At 37.5% G+C, this 18,905-nt stretch overlaps 1 protein-coding gene across 1 annotated transcript in view; it reads left to right on the top strand.

Annotated features, from left to right (window-relative positions):
- Positions 1-15,403, top strand: part of LOC128642247 (thyrotropin-releasing hormone receptor-like) — a 111,685-nt gene extending 96,282 nt beyond the window's left edge. The window contains exon 3 of the mRNA XM_053694952.1: positions 14,999-15,403. Within this exon, the coding sequence (XP_053550927.1) occupies positions 14,999-15,403 (405 nt within the window). The remainder of the gene's footprint in view (positions 1-14,998) is intronic.
- Positions 15,404-18,905: the final 3,502 nt, after the last annotated feature.

Below are 18,905 nucleotides of genomic sequence, written 5' to 3'. Positions count from 1 at the left end.
ACTGGAAGAATTGCTTTTTTGGAAAAGAGAGTAGAAATTTCTCTCTTGACCAAAAGAGAGTCCTCCTGAGAAAAATGAATGGGATGAGGAAAACAAGTTTGAGTTGGGAGAGAAATGAATTCTATGAGAATACCTGACACAGCTTGTAAGACCCAGGGGTCTGAAGTAATTGAAGCCCAATTTTGAGCAAAAAGGGCGAGTCTGTCACCAATTTTTTTCTGGGAAAAAAAAGACTTGGAGAGGAAGTAATGAACTTACCTGGAGCTTGTCTAGCTCTGGCTCTGGTCCTAAAACCTCTCTGAGTCCAGGGTCGACCTCTTGTCGGGAAAAAGGAGGAGGTAGATGGTTCTGAATAACCTCTTTGAAATTGGGTCTGAAACTGATGTTGGTATTGGTTTTGTTGGGGATAGTAGTGAGACCTGGATGAAAAGGATTGGCGGCCGGGAAAGCGGCCTCTGCCTCTCCCGGCCCTGTCAGAAAAACCCTGGTTAGGGTAGAAAATTTTCTTTACAGATGTCTTTACTTTGTTTAAATTAGTGAAAGTATTGACATATTGGCTTAAATCTTTGAAGTATGAGTCTCCAAACAAAAGACCCTTGTTGTCTGAAGCGATATTGCTTGAGGAAAAATCGGAAATTTTAGGATCTATTTTCCTCAAGATGTTACGTCTTCTTTCTCCAGACATTGCACAATTAGTATTTCCAATAAAACAGAGAAGTCTTTGGACCCATTCTCTGACTACATAGGGGTCCAAAGGACAATTCTCAGCTACACCTTGCTCAGATAATTCGAATACTTTAGTGAGGGGCCCAACAGAATCTAAAAGGTTATCCTGGCAAATCTTCCAGGATCTATCTACTCCTTTTTTCAATTTATAACCTGGGGTTCCGATAATTTTAGGATTTTGGGGTCAACCTCAGGGGTGATAGAGGCATTTTTTGGTAACAAGGGACGAGGACATTCAGCTTTCATTTTGTTACGGGTTTGTTTTTTCAGGGGTTTACGTAATTGATGGTCAATGAATTTGGCTAAATCAATGGAGGGACACCACTCGGCGGACCGGGGATGGTGTAACTCGTTAGGTTTAAACCTAGGGTTGCCCAAGCAATCTATAAAGTCCTCCTCGTACTCACTGTAATCATAGGATTTTTTGGTTTTCTTTTTCAGTTTTTTGGCTGCAGGGGAGCCATCAGAATTATCCGATTCATTGAAATTGTCTGAATTAATGTCAGTATATTCGTCACCATCTGAATCCTCAGATTCTGAAGATGGATTATCAGTAATGTTTTTTTATTTAAATTTTAATTTTTTGCATATATAGGTATCCCCCGTTTGGTTACCCTCGGGGTGCAGGGTTCTACTGACAGCGGTTTTTCTTCCTTTGCTGTGAGGAATATTAGGCTCAGCTAAAAGCTGACGTGACTTTTCAATAAGTTGTTTACTTGCTTTATAGGCAATAGATGGGTTCTTTCTTTTTAAAGATATTTTTCTTTGTTTCTCTCCCATCAAAGAGGTCATTTTGTTAAATAAATTATCCATAGAGGAATCTATCATAGATTGTACTGTATGTAAAGTTAATGGAGGTGATTTTGTTTGTGTTTCAGACATTGCTTATCAAATGTTTTAACAGGTAGCAATGTAAAAGAAAATATTAAAATATTTAAATAAATAAATATCTCCTTTAAGAAAGAATTATATACATATATTAATATTAGCTTCAATTAATAAAAGAATTTGACCCAAAACATTTTTTGAAAACACAGCTGAGGTAAAAATAATAGCTTGCAAACTAAAGTACTGAAAACGTTTGCTAAATTTGTAAAACAATTATAATGTAATATAAAATGCCAGAAGATGGCAGTATAGGGCTGTAAATAGTTTTTGTCTTGAAATATGTCGACCGAGTGAAACAGCATCAAAGTTACCACCCGGTATGAGACTTCGGCTGCCTGAGGGGAGAGAACTATCGCGTCAGCGATAATGGGCGGGAAGGGGGCGGCCCACAAAATGGCGGCCGAAAGGACAAACCAAACAGGAGAGGGGAAAAAATGAAAAAGGTAAGATTAGGCAGAAAACGCTTGTGTAGATAGGAAAACGAGCAAGCGAATGAATAAGGGTGACAAAGGGGGAAAATTTAAACAGAAGAATAAAGCCACAAAAAATAAAACAAAAAATGAGTAAAAAACAAATAGGAGAAAAAACGGAATTAGAAAAAGGGATATAGAAAGCCAATAAATTAACAGAAAATTAAGCTAAAATAAGAATAAAACATATATAAATGCAATAACAATAAATAAAAAAATTTTATTATAAGACTGCACTACTTATCTGAATTTGAGCAGCAAAAGAAAGAGGAAGAGTGTTAGCTAGGTTCTCAGTTTATAGACTATTCTCTGTGCTGATTGGTTGTTTTTTCTCTCATTATAATAAGCTTCTGTTAGCTGCTTATTTTATGTATTATGTTATATTTATCTTATCAATGTTATTGTTCTTTAAAAGGCTGCATTGAGTAGTAAAGAAAGAGTAATGCATAAAATAGGAGTCTCTGGTCTTGTAATAAAATTAGAAAGTTGTTTAAAATTGTATTCACTATCTGAATCATGAAAGAACAATTTTGGGTTTCATGTACCTCTAAGTCAATTATAACTCATCCCAAGTTTAATATTGAGAGAAAAGATTAAACTTGAATAGAAGATGTAGACACTACACAAAAACTAATTCAGTTAAATTATTAATTATTATTTATCCCATCATCTGACCCACCTTTACTATAGCAGAATTCATAAGCTGTTTTTCTAAATTGGTTTATTGCTCAAGCATCAATATTGTTAGTAATTTGCAGAGTGTTTGCTATATTTATTAAAATATGCCTCCCAGCTTTAAAGGGATGTTATATGGTAAAATCTACATGTTTTTATTTGCTAGAACATGTCATTTTATATTACTGACCTTAGCTTATTATAGCATAGATTACACCGATTTATAAATCAGCAGCTGCAAAAACCACCCAAGTAGTTTACAAAGCTCTTGGTTTTTCGTTTTGCACTAGCCAAGGTACGGCAGAGGGAAGTTGTTTTTGGCTCTTATTGATGTCAATGGTAGCTGAAAAATGATAAAGGGCCAAATTATGAGTGGAGCACAAACATTTGCACGCGAGCTATAAGGGATATAACGTGAGTCTTTGAGCTCCTTAGGTTTATCACTTGTATTACGAGTTGAAAGTAAATGCAATCACTTGAGCACAATCGCAAAAGTTTCACTGTTGTAAATCATCTCTAATGAAAGTGATTTACAAAGCAGCTAGACTAATAGCTTACATGCTAAGGGGGTTCAAGGGGATAGCTAAAGGAGGGGCTAAAACAGGAAAATGTTAGTGTATATTATATGCATCCCTAAACAGTAGAGTCTTTAAGGAGCGCTTGGAAGTATGAAAACTAGGGGAGAGTCGTGTAGAGCAAGGCAGAGAGTTCCACAAAATAGGAGCCAGTCTGGAGAAGTCTTGTAGACGGGACAGGAATGTGAGAAGGTAACAAGGGAAGAGGAGAGGAGGTCATGAGCAGAGCGAAGGGAGTGGGATGGCGAGTATCTGGGAACTAGGTCGGAGATATATGGTGCAGCAGTGTTATATAGAACTTTAAAAGATATAGTCAGGATTTTATGTCTGGAGTCTGGAGGTTAGAGGAAGCCAGTGAAGGAACTGGCAGAGAGGTGCAGCAGATTAGGAGCAACGTGTAAGAAAGATCAGCCTGGCAGAAGCATTTATTATGGATTGTAATAATATTCCTTTATATATCTGTATATATCTATACCTATATATAACCATCCTATAATAAAAAAGGCCAAGTGTGTTTGTACGAAGCTGTCATGCACAGTAGAGACAGCACGACAACAAACACACCTGGCCTTTGAGTCCCTAGCTGATCTGCGGCAGAAGTGGGCGTGACCGACATGAAGGGGCGTGACCAGTCGTGAATGGGGCGTGACCGGGCACGGATGGCCGTGAAGGGGGCGTGGTCGGGCGTGAAGGGGCGTGGTCGGGTGCACGATAGAGAGAGGGGAGAGATAGAGAGGGGAGAGAGATAGAGAGGGGAGAGAGAGAGGAGGAGAGAGAAAGGGGGGAGAGAGAGAGAGGAGGGGAGAGAGAGGGGGAGGGGAGAGAAAGAGGGAGAGAGAGAGGAGGGGAGAGAGAAAGGGGGGGGAGAGAGAGAGGGGGGAGGAGAGAGAGAGAGGGGGGGGAGAGAGAGAGGGGGAGGGAAAGAGAGAGAGGGGGGAGAGAGAGCATAAGAGGGGGGGGGAGAGAGAGCAAACGAGAGGGGGGGAGAGACAGCGCAAAAGAAAGGGGGGAGAGAGCGCAAAAGAGGGGGTAGAGAGAGAGCGCAAAAGAGAGGGGGGAGAGAGCGTGCAAAAGAGAGGGGGAGAGAGAGAGAGCAAAAGAGGGGGGAGAGAGAGAGCGCAAAAGAGAGGGGGGAGAGAGAGCACAAAAGAGAGGGGGAGAGAGCGCGCAAAAGAGAGGGGGGGGGAGAGAGCGCAAAAGAGAGGGGGGAGAGAGAGGGGGGAGAGAGAGGGGGGAGAGAGAGAGAGGTGGAGAGAGAGAGCAAAAGAGAGGGGGGAGAGAGAGGGGGGAGAGAGAGAGAGCAAAAGAGAGGGGGGAGAGAGCGCAAAAGAGAGGGGAGGAGAGAGAGCACAAAAGAGAGGGAAGGAGAGAGAGCGCAAAAGAGGGGGGAGAGAGAGAGAGCACAAAAGAGGGGGAGAGAGAGCACACAAAAGAAAGGGGGGAGAGAGAGAGCATAAGAGGGGGGAGAGGGAGAGAGCACAAAAGAGAGGGGGGAGAGAGAGCGCAAAAGAGAGGGGGAAGAGAGCGCAAAAGAGAGGGGGGGAGAGAGAACACAAAAGAGAGGGGGGAGAGAGAGCGCAAAAGAGGGGGGGAGAGAGAGCACAAAAGAGGGGGGAGAGAGAGGGCACAAAAGAGAGGGGGAAGAGCGCAAAAGAGAGGGGAGAGAGAGAGCGCAAAAGAGAGGGGGAGAGAGCGCAAAATAGAGGGGGGGAGAAAGAGCACAAAAAAGAGGGGGGAGAGAGAGCGAAAAAGAGAGGGCGGAGAGAGCGCAAAAGAGAGGGGAGAGAGAGAGAGCACAAAAGAGAGGGGGAGAGGGAGAGCGCAAAAGAGAGGGGAGAGAGAGAGGGGGTGGAGAGAGCACAAAAGAGATGGGGGAGAGAGAGAGAGCGCAAAAGAGAGGGGGAGAGAGAGCACAAAAGAGAGGATGAGAGAGCGCAAAAAAAGAGGGGGGAGAGAGCGCAAAAGAGAGGGGGGAGAGCGCAAAACAGAGGGGGAGAGAGAGAGCGCAAAAGAGAGGGGGGGAGAGAGAGCGCAAAAGAAAGGGGGGAGAGAGAGAGCTCAAAAGAGAGGGGGAGAGAGAGAGCTCAAAAGACAGGGGGAGAGAGAGAGCTCAAAAGAGAGGGGGAGAGAGAGAGAGCAAAAAGAGAGGGGGGAGAGAGAGAGAGCAAAAGAGAGGGGGAGGGAGAGAGCGCTAGGGGTGGGACCACTGTACTGCAAAAAATGGCCCGTGTGAACGGGCTTTAGGACTAGTCTATAAATAAATAGGTATAGATATATATTGTACAAAAAAAATCAGATATATGTAGAAATATTTATTTAAGATATTCTTATGTGTGAAGATAATTGGATTGTCAAATATTCATATTTTCAAGTTGGGTTAGCGCACTTGAGAATATGTAATCGGGTTTGCGTTAGAGGGGGGTCTTATTTTCATTTACTTCTTTGGGGAATACGTGAATGTGCATGCAATATTGTAAGTTCAGCTTTTAGCACTCTCCGGTTTAGCGCAGCAGCATAAACAGTTTACTTTCAACTCATAATATGAGTGCAACCCAACCAGCGCAAAAAGCTTACTTCAAGTGGGAGCGTAAATTAGCGCTCAATCTAGCCCTTAATGTGTGCAAAGTTTATATTGAGGCGATTAAAAGCTTAATCATTAATGGACTCATCTGTTTTAGCTCAAATGCCCTTTACAACTAGTATTCACAAAGGTAAACACTTTTATAGCATGCAGGACATATATATATATATATATATATATATATATATATATAATAAAATTATCTGAATAATTCAGAATTACGTTAAATGTATGTATTTTATACACAAAAAGTACCTATAAATATGAATAAAAAATATATGAAATTGACAAATATAATAATTATGTAACGCCATGAAGAAAAATATATTAAAGGGACATAAAACCTACATTTTTTCTTTCATGATTCAATTTTAAAAAAGTTTCCAATTTACTTCTATTTTCAAATTTGCTTCATTCTCATGTTATTCTTTGTTGAAGAGATATCTAGATCGGTATAGCGTGCACATCTCTAGTGCACTACATGACAGGAAATAGTGCTGCCTTCTATAGTGCTCTTGTTAAAGGGCCATAATACCCAAATGTTTAAACACTTAAAGTGATGCAGCATAGCTGTAAAAAGCTGACTAGAAAATATCACCTGAACATCTCTATGTAAAAAAGAGATATTTTACCTCAGAAGTTTCTCAGTAGCCACATCCCATTGTAAAGGACTTCTAAGCAGCAAATCAGTATGTCTGTCCCGGGACAGTGGAAGGAGCGAGCTTTCGTGCACATTCATCTTATTTCCCTATTGAGTGTAAGGAAGTTTACAATGAAATCTCATGAGAGTTAGGGGAAATCTCATGAGATCACAGTAAAAGAGTTCATGACCTCAGCACTGCTGATGCTGATTGGCTGCTGTTCATTTCTTCATATTTTTTTTTTACCTGCAGCTGGGCTGCAGCTGAGTATAACTTTTTACACAGAACTTACTTTGCTGAGCTGAGGAGATTGTGAGGTAAAAAATAGAGATGCTCAGGTGATATTTTCTGTCAGCTTTTTACAGTTATACTGCATCAGTTTCAAGTTATTTAACATATGAGTATTATGTCCCTTTAATGTATAACATTTTAGCAAAATTGCTGTCATATGGTGCTGTAGACATGTGCACGCTCCTGGACTTACCTTCCTGCTTATCAAGAAAGAATAACAAGAAAATGAAGAAAATTTGCTAAAAGAAGTACTTTTATAAGTTGTTTAAAATTGTATGTTCTATCTGAATCTTGAAAGATTTGTTTTGGATTTTATGTCCCTTTAAATAAAACAAATGAGTCTCTCCTTCACATCAAAAATCCCTATAGTGAGAGAGTTTTTGTCTTTTTACATTTTAAGGGACAGTACTTATGAGACTCCTTAAAGGGACACTGAACCCGATTTTTTTCTTTCATGATTCAGATAGAGCATGTGATTTTAAGCAACTTTCTAATTTACTTCTATTATCAATTTTTCTTTGTTCTCTTGCTATCTTTATTTGAAAAGAATGCATCTCAGCTAAGGAGCCAGCAAATTTTTGGTTTAGAACCATGGACAGCAATTGTTTAACGGTGCTGTCCAATCAGCAAGGACAACCCAGGTTGTTCACCAAAAATGGGCCGGCATCTAAACTTACATTCTTGCTTTTCAAATAAACATACCAAGAGAATGAAGAAAATTTGATAATATGAATAAATTAGAAAGTTGCTTAAAATTGCATGCTCTAACTGAATCACAAAAGAAAATTTTTGGGTTCAGTGTCCCTTTAAATAATCTTGCCAGACCAATGAGCTTTAGAGAATCGGACCATTGTTTCTGTAGGTAGGATCAGGTACATGCATGTATCTTAGGCAATATATGACAACAGTGTTTGCATTAATGTTTGTTATAATGTTATTCATATAGTGCAGAAGACATATGCACACTCCTGAGCCTGCCTCAGTATGCTTTAATGGAAAGTAGCTATGTTTAAGGTCAATTTGATAATGTAATATTATACATACAGTGCAAAAGACACATGCACACTCTTGAGCCTACCACAGTATGCTTTAAAGTTTGAGATCAATTTGATAATAAAATTCATATGGATTTTTTTTTAAATAGTATGCTGTATCTGAATCATAAAAGTTTAATTTTGACTTTCATGTATCTTCAAAGGGTCATTAAAGTAGAATTTCATAATCAACATGTACCTAACAAAAAGACAATGCAATAAAACTTACCCTGAATTTTACTTCAAATTTACTTCAGTTTGCCAGCCCTCAGTATCATGTGACAGCCATCAGCCAACCACAGGCTCATATACGTATACACTGTAAACTCTTGCACATGCTCAGCAACAGCTGGTGCCTCAGAAAGCGTGCATATACAGAGACTGTGTACAATTTGATAATGGATTTAAATGGGAAATTCTCCTAAACCTGCGTTTTCTACCTGAATCATGAAAGAGATTTCTAATGATTTTATATTGGGTTGGAATGAGCTTGAATAAGTAAACCGTGTGGAAAGCCATGTGATTTTTTTTGCACAGTTTGAATACTGCATAGTAATTGTTGACTATTTGACATGACTATAAATTATATAATCCCTATTATGGAAGTGCTGGTATATTTTTAGATTTAATTTATTTCTATTGAATTTGTTATTTATAACACCGTTTCCAATCGCTCTATAGTAGCAATAAATCAATTTAAAATCTCTTAAGATGCTTTTTATTATGAGACATTCAATTGCACTGCCACATTCAATTGCACATATAACTTTGTGTTTAACCCATGAAACAACTAGGGCTTGATAATAATCTATCCTTTTATAATTATTGGCACAATAACAGCTGACGTTTTCACTGCTGATACAATCACAATCAACTATTTTTATTTTTTATCGGCAGCACTTTACATTATTGTTCAGTGAAAAATGGCCCTGTACTTAACACATGCCAGTCCTGTTTTGTATCACAATCCAAATTCTCAATACTTAAAGACATATATATATATAGGGACGTTTTTCAATTGTCAAAATCAACAGCTAAAAGGACAGAAAACACTTTTCAACTTACTACTGAGTACCTAAAATCCGATTTTGCTCTTGGGTAAAACATGCTATTAGCTTCTGCAATATGAAATGATGTTAGGAAACAACATTCCCAGACAGATACAAACTCTTCCCGCTCAATTAATTTGAGTTGAAAAATGAATAATAACAACTTTTATACTAATACAAATTTGTAAAATCGGTAACTCAACAAACACACCTGCCTACTATAAAGACAAAGGGGCCGATTTATGAAAGTGCAAGCGGACATGATACGATGTAGCGTATCATGTCCACCGCACATCGATAAATGCAGACAGCATACGCTGTTGGCATTTATCATTGCACAAGCAGTTCTTGTGAACCGCTTGTGCAATGCCGCCCCCTGCAGATTCGCGGCCAATCGACCGCTAGCAGGGGGTATAATTGAGCCCGATTTTATAGGATCGGGCGGATTGATGTCAGAGCAGGCGGACCAGTTCTGGAGCAGCGGTCTTTCTGGTGAGCCAGAAGGCTGGCATGGAAACGGGGGCATCAAGCTCCATTCGGAGCTTGATAATTCGGCCCCAAAGTCCCTGTTAAAGGGACACTGAACCCAGTTTTTTTTTTCTTTCATGATTCAGACACTGCATGCAATTTTAAGCAACTTTCAAATGTACTCCTGTTATCAATTTTTCTTCATTCTCTTGGTATTTTTATTTGAAAAAGCAGCAATGTAAGCTGACGAACCGGCCCATGTTTGGTTCAGCACCTGCTTGCAGCTTGCTGATTGGTAGCTAAATGTACCCACCAGTCAGCAAGCGCTATCCAGGTTTCATTCTATAAATTATCCAGGGTTCATTCTATAAATTACCTATCAGCATCACTGCACACAATGAAAAGGGATTAATTAACATAGAGGCACTTCAACCAGTGATGTAATCACAAATCACTAAACCCTTAAAATTATCATTTTATTTGTTGTTAATCTTGTGCATTTCATTTTTCAATCACAATTTTTTGTTGTTTAACGGCTAGATTACGAGTTTTGCGGTATGAGTGAAAAAGCAGCGTTATGGCTCTTTTTCACTACCGCTGGTATTACAAGTCTTGCAGGTTTAGCTGTCCTGCACGCAACATAACGCAACATAACTACCGCAGCTTTCTAAAAGTCCTTTGTGGCGGTATTACAAGATTGCCTGTCCGGCCAAAAAGTGAGCGGTACAGCCAATACCATCAAGATCCATACCGTAAACTGAAAGTCAGTAGTTATGGGTTTTATGCTATAACGCTGTAACATAATACTCATAACTAAAGTGCTAAAAAATACACTAACACCCATAAACTACCTATTAACCCCTAAACCAAGTCCCTCCAGCATCGCAAACACTAAAATAAAATTATTAACCCCTAATATGCTGCTCTGGACATCGCCGCCACTATAATAAACATATTAACGCCTAAACCGCCGCACTCCCGCATCGCAAACACTAGTTATATATTATTAACCCCTAATCTGCTGTCCCTAACATCGTTGCAACCTACATTACTGTTATTAACCCCTAATCTGCTGTCCTTAACATCACCGTCACTATACTAAAGTTATTAACCCCTAAACCTAACCCTAAGTCTAACCCTAACACCCCTAACTTTAATATAATTAAAATCAATCTAAATAAAAATTTATATCATTAACTAAATAATTCCTATTTAAAACTAAATACTTACCTGTAAAATAAAACCTAAGCTAGCTACAATATAACTAATAGTTACATTGTACCTATCTTAGGTTTTATTTTTATTTCACAGGCAAGTTTGTATTTATTTTAACTATGTAGACTAGTTAGTAAATAGTTATTAACTATTTACTAACTACCTAGCTAAAATAAATACAAATTTACCTGTAAAATATAACCTAACCTGTCTTACACTAACACCTATCCTTACACTACAATTAAATAAATTACATTAATTAAATACAATTAACTTAATTACAAAAAACAAACACTAAATTACACAAAATAAAAAAGAAATGATCAAATATTTAAACTAATTACACCTAATCTAATAGCCCTATCAAAAAAAAACCTAGCCTACACTAAACTGCCAATAGCCCTTAAAAGGGCCTTTTGCGGGACATTGCCCCAAAGATTCAGCTCTTTTACCTGTAAAAAAAAATACAAACAACCCCCAACAGTAAAACCCACCACCCACACAACCAAACCCCCCAAATAAAATCCTATCTAAAAAAACCTAAGCTCCCCATTGCCCTGAAAAGGGCATTTGGATGGGCATTGCCCTTAAAAGGGCATTTAGCTCTTTTTCTGCCCAAACCCTAAGCTAAAAATAAAACCGAAGATCCACTTAAAGTTTTTGAAGACCGGGCATCCATCCTCAACGAAGCAGCAGAAGTCCTCATCGAAGCCGGCAGAAGTCTTCATCCAAGCCAGCAGAAGTCTTCATCCAAGCCGGCAGAAGTCTTCATCCAAGCCGGCAGAAGTCTTCATCCAGACGGCATCTTTTATCTTCATCCATCCTGAGCGGAACTGCTTCATCTTCAAGACATCTGGCGAGGAGCATCCTCTTCAATTGACGTCTCTTCCAGAATAAAGGTTCCTTTAAGGGACGTCATCCAAGATGGCGTCCCTTGAATTCCGATTGGCTGATAGAATTCTATTAGCCAATCGGAATTAAAGGGTAAAAAATCCTATTGGCTGATGCAATCAGCCAATAGGATTGAGCTCTCATTCTATTGGCTGTTCCAATCAGCCAATAGAATGTGAGCTCAATCCTATATAGGATTTTAAACTCTTTAAAAAAAATAGGATTTTTTACCCTTTACCCTTCGATTTTTTACCCTTTACCCTCCGATTGGCTGATAGAATTCTATCAGCCAATCGGAATGATGCTCTGCACCGGATGTTTTGAAGATGGAGCCGCTCCGCGCCGGATGGATGAAGATAGAAGATGCTGTCTGGATGAAGACTTCTGCCGGCTTCGATGAGGACTTCTGCTGCTTCGTTGAGTATGGATGTCGGGTCTTCAAAAACTGTAAGTGGATCTTCGGGGGTTAGTGTTAGGTTTTTTAAGAGTTTATTGGGTGGGTTTTATTTTTAGCTTAGGGTTTGGGCGAAAAAAGAGCTAAATGCCATTTTAAGGGCAATGCCCATACAAATGCCCTTTTCAGGGCAATGGGGAGCTTAGGTTTTTTTAGATAGGATTTTATTTGGGGGGTTTGGTTGTGTGGGTGGTGGGTTTTACTGTTGGGGGTGTTTTTATTTTTTTTACAGGTAAAAGAGCTGATTTCTTTGGGTCAATGCCCCGCAAAAGGCCGTTTTAAGGGCCATTGGTAGTTTATTGTAGGCTAGGGGTTTTTTATTTGGGGGGGGGGGGGCTTTTTTATTTTGATAGGGCTATTAGATTAGGTGTAATTAGTTTAATTATTTTGTGCAATTTAGTGGTTTTTTTTTGTAATTTAGTTAAATATATTTAATTAATGAAATTTATTTAATTGTAGTGTATGGTTAGGTGTTAGTGTAACTCAGGTTAGGTTTTATTTTACAGGTAAATTCATATTTATTTTAGCTAGGTAGTTAGTAAATAGTAAATAACTATTTACTAACTAGTCTACCAAGTTAAAATAAATGCAAACTTGCCTGTGAAATAAAAATAAAAGCTAAGATAGATACAATGTAACTATTAGTTATATTGTAGCTAGCTTAGGGTTTATTTTATAGGTAAGTATTTAGTTTTAAATAGAAATTATTTAGTTAATGATAGTAATTTTTATTTAGATTTATTTTATTATATTAAAGTTAGTGGTGGGGTATTGAGCTCAATTTTGCACAACGCTCACATATTGCCTGCTAACGCCGGGTTTATGAAAACCTGTAATAGCGGCGCTATAGGGAGGTGAGCGGTGGAAATAACTTGCAAGTTAGTACCAAGCCGCTCTTACCGCAAAACTCGTAATCTAGCCTTTTGTTAGGTAACAATTAGGTTAGGTAACAATTTTCAGGGGCATTTTGGTATTGTGATCACTCGAAAAAACACAATACAATACCGAGTTTAAAAAATCATTATCCGCCAAAAACAAGTGCAAGATTGTGATTATCCCCTTTTTTGTGAGCTTTTTTTTGTAACTCTATAGTTACTGTAGCTACAATGACATGATCTTACATAGGAGAATGTGATTATAACAATGTATTTTTAATGATAAACTTTATTAATGCATAGAGCTAGATTGCAAGTGGAGGACAATCAATAGTGCTAGGAGCGTAAACACGATCGCAAGGTTGAAGTGTTCTTTACGCTCAAATCCATCTCAAAATTACTGCAAATTTGTTTGCGTGAAATTGCGGTAATTTAAAAGTAGCGCTTGTATTACAAGTTTAAAGTAAATGCAATCATGCAAGTGCAATCGCATTTACGATCAAACTTTTTACGCAAACTTAAAGTTTGCGTAAAGAGTTTGTCTAGGTGAAATAGTTACCCTTAACACACTATTAACCCCTAAACCACCATCCCCCACATTGCAAACTACCTAAATAAATTATTAACCCCTAGCCCGCCACCCCTCTACATCGTAACCTACCTAACTATATTATTACCCCTAAACCGCCATCCCCCCACATTGCAAAGTACCTAACTATACTACTAACTCCAAACCATCATCCCCCCACATGGCTTACACTAAACCACACTATTAACCCCTAAACCACCAGCCCCCCATATCACAAAGTCAAAAACTAACATCTATACCCCCTAACCTAACACCTAACACCCCAAATTAAAATACTCAAATCTTACCTTAAAAATAAACCTAACATTACATAAAATAAAAAAAGTAATTACCAAAAACAATAAAATAATAATCCTATTATAATACCCCTTAAAAAAACACCCCAAAATAAGGCATAGTCCTTAAGCAATCAAGCTCTTTTATGAAAATAAAACACTAACCCCACCCCCAAACCCCCAAAATAAAAAAACATAACTAAAATATTTGGACGGCATTGCCCTTAAAAGGGCATTCAGCTCTTTTGCTGCTCAAAAAACTTAAACACCTACTCTAAAAAAAAAAACAACACTAACACCTAAATTGGTACTTACCAATGTTGATGGCGGTGGCGCTCCATCTTCATCCCAGCGGCACTCCATCTACATCCCAGCGGCGTTCCATCTACATCCCAGCGGCACTCCATCTACATCCCAGCAGCGGTCCATCTTTATCGATCTTCTTATCTTCTTCCTGGTGGTTCATCTTCTTTTTTCACCCCGTTGGTGGCAGAGGAGGTGGCGGTGACTGTGGTCCTCCTCTTCAGAGCAGGAACAGGGAACTCATCTTCATGTGGTCCCCAGCTGCACACTGAATAGTGAATGTGAGGTACCCCTTTTATATGGGGGTACCCTTGCATTCCTATTGGCTGATTTGAATCTTCAATTTCAAATCAGCCAATAGAATGAAAGCTTTTTCCTTTGGTTTTGTTTGTTTTTTTAAATTTGATTATTGCGCTAGCAGTAACTTTTTTTTAACAAGGTTTTGCGCTAGAGCAAAAATGTTGATTTTTGAACTTGTAATATCAGCGCAACCCGACTTGTGCAAAGGGTTTACTGCAAGCGCAATTAATCCTCTAGCGCAAGCGGTAGTTACCGCACCACTTGTAACCTAGCCCAAATTGTTTTGCTTTGAGTAGTTACAAGACTTAAGGGATATAACCAAAACAATGACAAACTGGAAGAAATAAAGAGAGAAAGAAAGAAATATAGATAGAAAGATAGATATTGATAGATATGGTATACTAAATTGGCCTTCTGGCTCTTATTGGTTATCAAAATGTCTGTTTCTGTAGTTCTGTATTTAGGAGAAATTTGTCTAATAAAACATCTAATACTAGGATAAATATTTTACTGAGATGAATAAATTCCTCAATTGTATATGGCATATCTAACAATTACATAAAGTTCACTTTACAAACACTGTTTTTGGCACATAGATATCTCTACACCTAGCTGTCCTGTCCTCTATATGACACTATATAAACAAATATACCAGAACTATTACTAAAAGTACTTAACCTACTTCTTTTGTCTTCTAGGTCACCAAGATGTTGGCTGTAGTTGTTATACTTTTTGCTCTTTTGTGGATGCCTTACAGGACTTTAGTCCTGGTAAACTCCTTTATGGACAAACCTTATCTAGATCCCTGGTTCCTATTGTTCTGTCGAATATGTGTGTATGCTAATAGCGCCATTAATCCCGTCATCTACAATGTAATGTCTCAGAAGTTCCGCACTGCCTTTAAGAAGCTTTGCAAGTGTGGACAGCATGAAAGCCAAAGGAGACAGATGTATATGACCACCAACAGCTACAGTATGGTGAGAGATGCAGCCAATGCTGGAGTGGAGAAGAAGGACAAGCCCACATCACAGAAACCAGCTGCTTTACCTAAACAGACCAGCAAGGCAGGTCTTGAAGGGGAGCTCTACTACAGCGTGGTTTAATTAATCCTTTTTCCCCTTTTTATTCTTAGGCATCTGTGAACCTGGAATAAATGGTGCAATTCTATAATGTAAATCAAAAAACATCATCTGGATAATTGTAAATTGAAAAATTTATTTTCTTTAAAGGTTTTAATGGTTTTCCAAGAATACCACCACTTTTCTTTGAAATTTTAACCCGTAGATCCACAGGTAATTGTAGAAGTCTGCTTAATGGCTGAATGCATAAAAGGGGCACTGCTTAAAAGGGGAACATCAAGTATTTGGTTTCTGTTCCACTAATTAGAAGTCGACCTGATAATCTCTGTTAACTACCCTAATTGAAATGTTTACCTGAAATGCTTAATGTGTTCCATTCCTTTACTCAGACAAGATAACAATTTTATTACAAAATGCCAGTGGCTTAAAAGTTTATTATTAATACACTTTCTAAATCTTACAGTCTGCTGCTAATAACCAACGAAAGAACATCAATTATTTATACAAATCTAATAGCAGAATGGACAAATTCAGCACTTGAGAGTTTTGTTACAGGTCATTTTTTTGAGCTATTTTCCTACTTAAATAGACACAGGTCAGTAGAATACTGGCTGTTTTAAAGCTTAAAAATTGAAATGGGACCATTAAACCAATACTCAGGAAGCAAGCTGCAAAAATACACCAGCTTGCCTACCTTTTACCTAGATTCCATGGTTTCTGGGTTTTCTAAACACGAGTAAATATGTCCAACTGATAAACATCAGTAATGAATGATCTTGACAGAAATTAATATGGTTGGTCTGTAAAATTAACATTTTGAAAATGTATTATTGGGAACCTATGTGAGCTTTCATTTTCCATCATTTTTATACATTTAGGCTTGACAAATACTAATTGCAAGATCACCATGGTAGCTACACTTGGGACCTGGCAGTTTTCCCTAATAACCTGCTGACCCGAGTCTTATGTGGCCCTAATGCATACACATCTACAACTGGCTCTGTTTTTTAAACTGGCTTGTGGCTAAGAGCAAGCAAGTTCCAGACTTTGATTGAGTCTGTTTGTGTCGTTCTCCACCATTGGTTTAATCAGTGAGTTCTTTGGTTTACTGGAAGCCAGTGGGATAAGGCGAATTACTATTTGCCAGTGTATTAAAATATACATACATACATTCATACATACATACAATGTATATACCCACTTAATGAAAAAATTAAAATGATGTCCTTTTAACTATTGTACTTACTATATTTTAAACAAGTTTGTAAATAATTTGTTAAATAACCATGGCACCTTATTATGTATTTATTATTTTTGACCACAATGTTTGACCATTCTCAAACTGCCAAATCTAAACATTCCAGAAATTACAACTAAATACGTATTCAGCAGCAATGTATCTCATTTTCCGTAATTTAAAGATGTATGAGAATTTTTTCACGATGCATTAGAAGAATCATAACTGCAATGAGTATAGAAAATTGCTAGAGAAAAGCTGTTTAAAACATCAAAATAGCTTTTTTCAGAGTCTTAAAATCTAGGCTTGTGTTTCACAAGAATCAATAAAGTTATGCTTGCTTTGTATTTGGTGGGATTATTTCCTTCACAGTTATTTATTTTTAAGTAACACCCATGCTAGGATGATGCACTTGCACTGTTTTATGTGTTATTTTATTGTATTATGTATAAATATATTTAAGGAAATTGTATGGAGTAATCTAATATACAATAGATTGTTCTAATATATAATTAAGAAATGATGTCTTTTCCATACTCTTGTGACAATATTGTCTTATCTTACTTGTTAAAGGAAAATGAATGATGGCCAGTATATTAGATCAGATATGTGTCTTTTAAGAGTCAACCAGTATTAAAGCAAAATGAAACCCAACATTTTCTTTAATAATTTACATACAACTTTCTAATATACTTTTATCATCAGTTTTCTTTGTTCTCTTGGTATCTTTTGTTGAAAAGCAGGGATATAGGCTTAAGAGCTGGCCCATTTCTAGAGGCAGCAGTTCTGCAAGAATGTTTGGCAGCACTATTTCCTGCCATTTCCTCCAGATGCCTACATAGGTATCTCTTCAACATAGAATATCATGGGAAATAAGCAAATTTCATAAAAGAAGTAAATTTGGAAACTTTTTTTTAAAATGGTCTGAATTACAAAACAAGTTTTTGGGTTTTCATATCCCTTTAAGATGGTACCAAGACAAAACTCAATAAGTTGATCTGAAATTGCCAGTAAGGGTATGAGGTTCAGAATTCCTGTCTTCATTAATGGTTTAGAGACTTTGAGTAGTTTTCAACTAAATTTCCTGGCATAGAAGGAATCATGCTTATTTTTATGATTCATATCTGTGTAGATAAATTAATTAAACCAAAGCATTAAAACTTGCGTAATAGTTTATCTATGATGTCAGTTTGTTTATGTGCAAAGCTTTATTAAAATAATTGAATGTTCATGATTAATTAAGCACTTTGTAAACCGAGAGAAGGTAGAATGTATATGGGAAAGTACCAGAAAAAGTCAGCTTAGTGTTACTAGTCAATCATTTTTGCTTGCAAATATTGATAACTTCTGAGTTAAAGCAAAGTTACAGTCCTACCTCTATTATCCCCTTAGGGGCCAGCAATGTGCCATGTACTTTTTATGGGGCTTGCATTTTTAATAGCGGCAAGACCCTCACTATTATAACCAAAAAACCCTTAACGACCAGCGACGTACAAGGTAAGTCATGGTCATTAAGGGGTTATTGGTTGCTTGTGTGTAATCATACTGAAACTTCACACAATTACAGCAACTCATACTGTGACAGCTCCCAAGTAATAGTAAGACTGAGTACTTTCTATGTAAACTACTATAAAATTATAGTGATAGCAATACTGCCAATATCCTGTCTAGGATATAGAAGGGTTGTGATGGGTTGGGAAGTATGACTCCCTCATTCTGCAGCTCTCCCCATCAGGACAAATGTCCCTGTTTACACAACATGGCTTCATTACCTAAAAAATGAAATTGTAATTGTAAATGCTATATAATATTTTTGCCTTCCATGAAAAATGTCATTCTAAAAATGTTATGAAAAGTACTAGAATTTATTACAAATTGTAATCATTAACGTTCAATTAAGAATCTGACAGTTATACCAATATTTACATGTTTTGTCATATAATTGATAATAGAGTGAATTGGGTGCCTGGTCAAATTACCCATGCTCCTAAGCTCCAGTGAATGGTGTTTACAAATGTATTAAATACAAAGTAAAAAAGAAAATGTCATAGTACTGTTTTTATGTTATATATTTAGTATAAATATTACTTGTATGTTCTTGTAGACATCTCAAAATATTCTAACATCTCTACATTCTTTCAGAAATCGATTCAGCCAAAGAAAAATAGTTTAAATGTAATCTAAAAAATTTACACGCTTGTAAAACATTCAATTTACATGACTCTTTATTGTTATTAGCACGTTGAAAGGAACCAGAAGGTAAAATAAAATGGAAATCCACATTGTGTA

Source organism: Bombina bombina, chromosome 1 (genome assembly GCF_027579735.1).
Source record: "Bombina bombina isolate aBomBom1 chromosome 1, aBomBom1.pri, whole genome shotgun sequence".
Classification (NCBI taxonomy): Eukaryota; Metazoa; Chordata; class Amphibia; order Anura; family Bombinatoridae; genus Bombina; species Bombina bombina.
The sequence above is the reverse complement of the archived record's forward strand: the minus strand, read 5'-3'. Positions and strand labels throughout refer to the sequence as shown.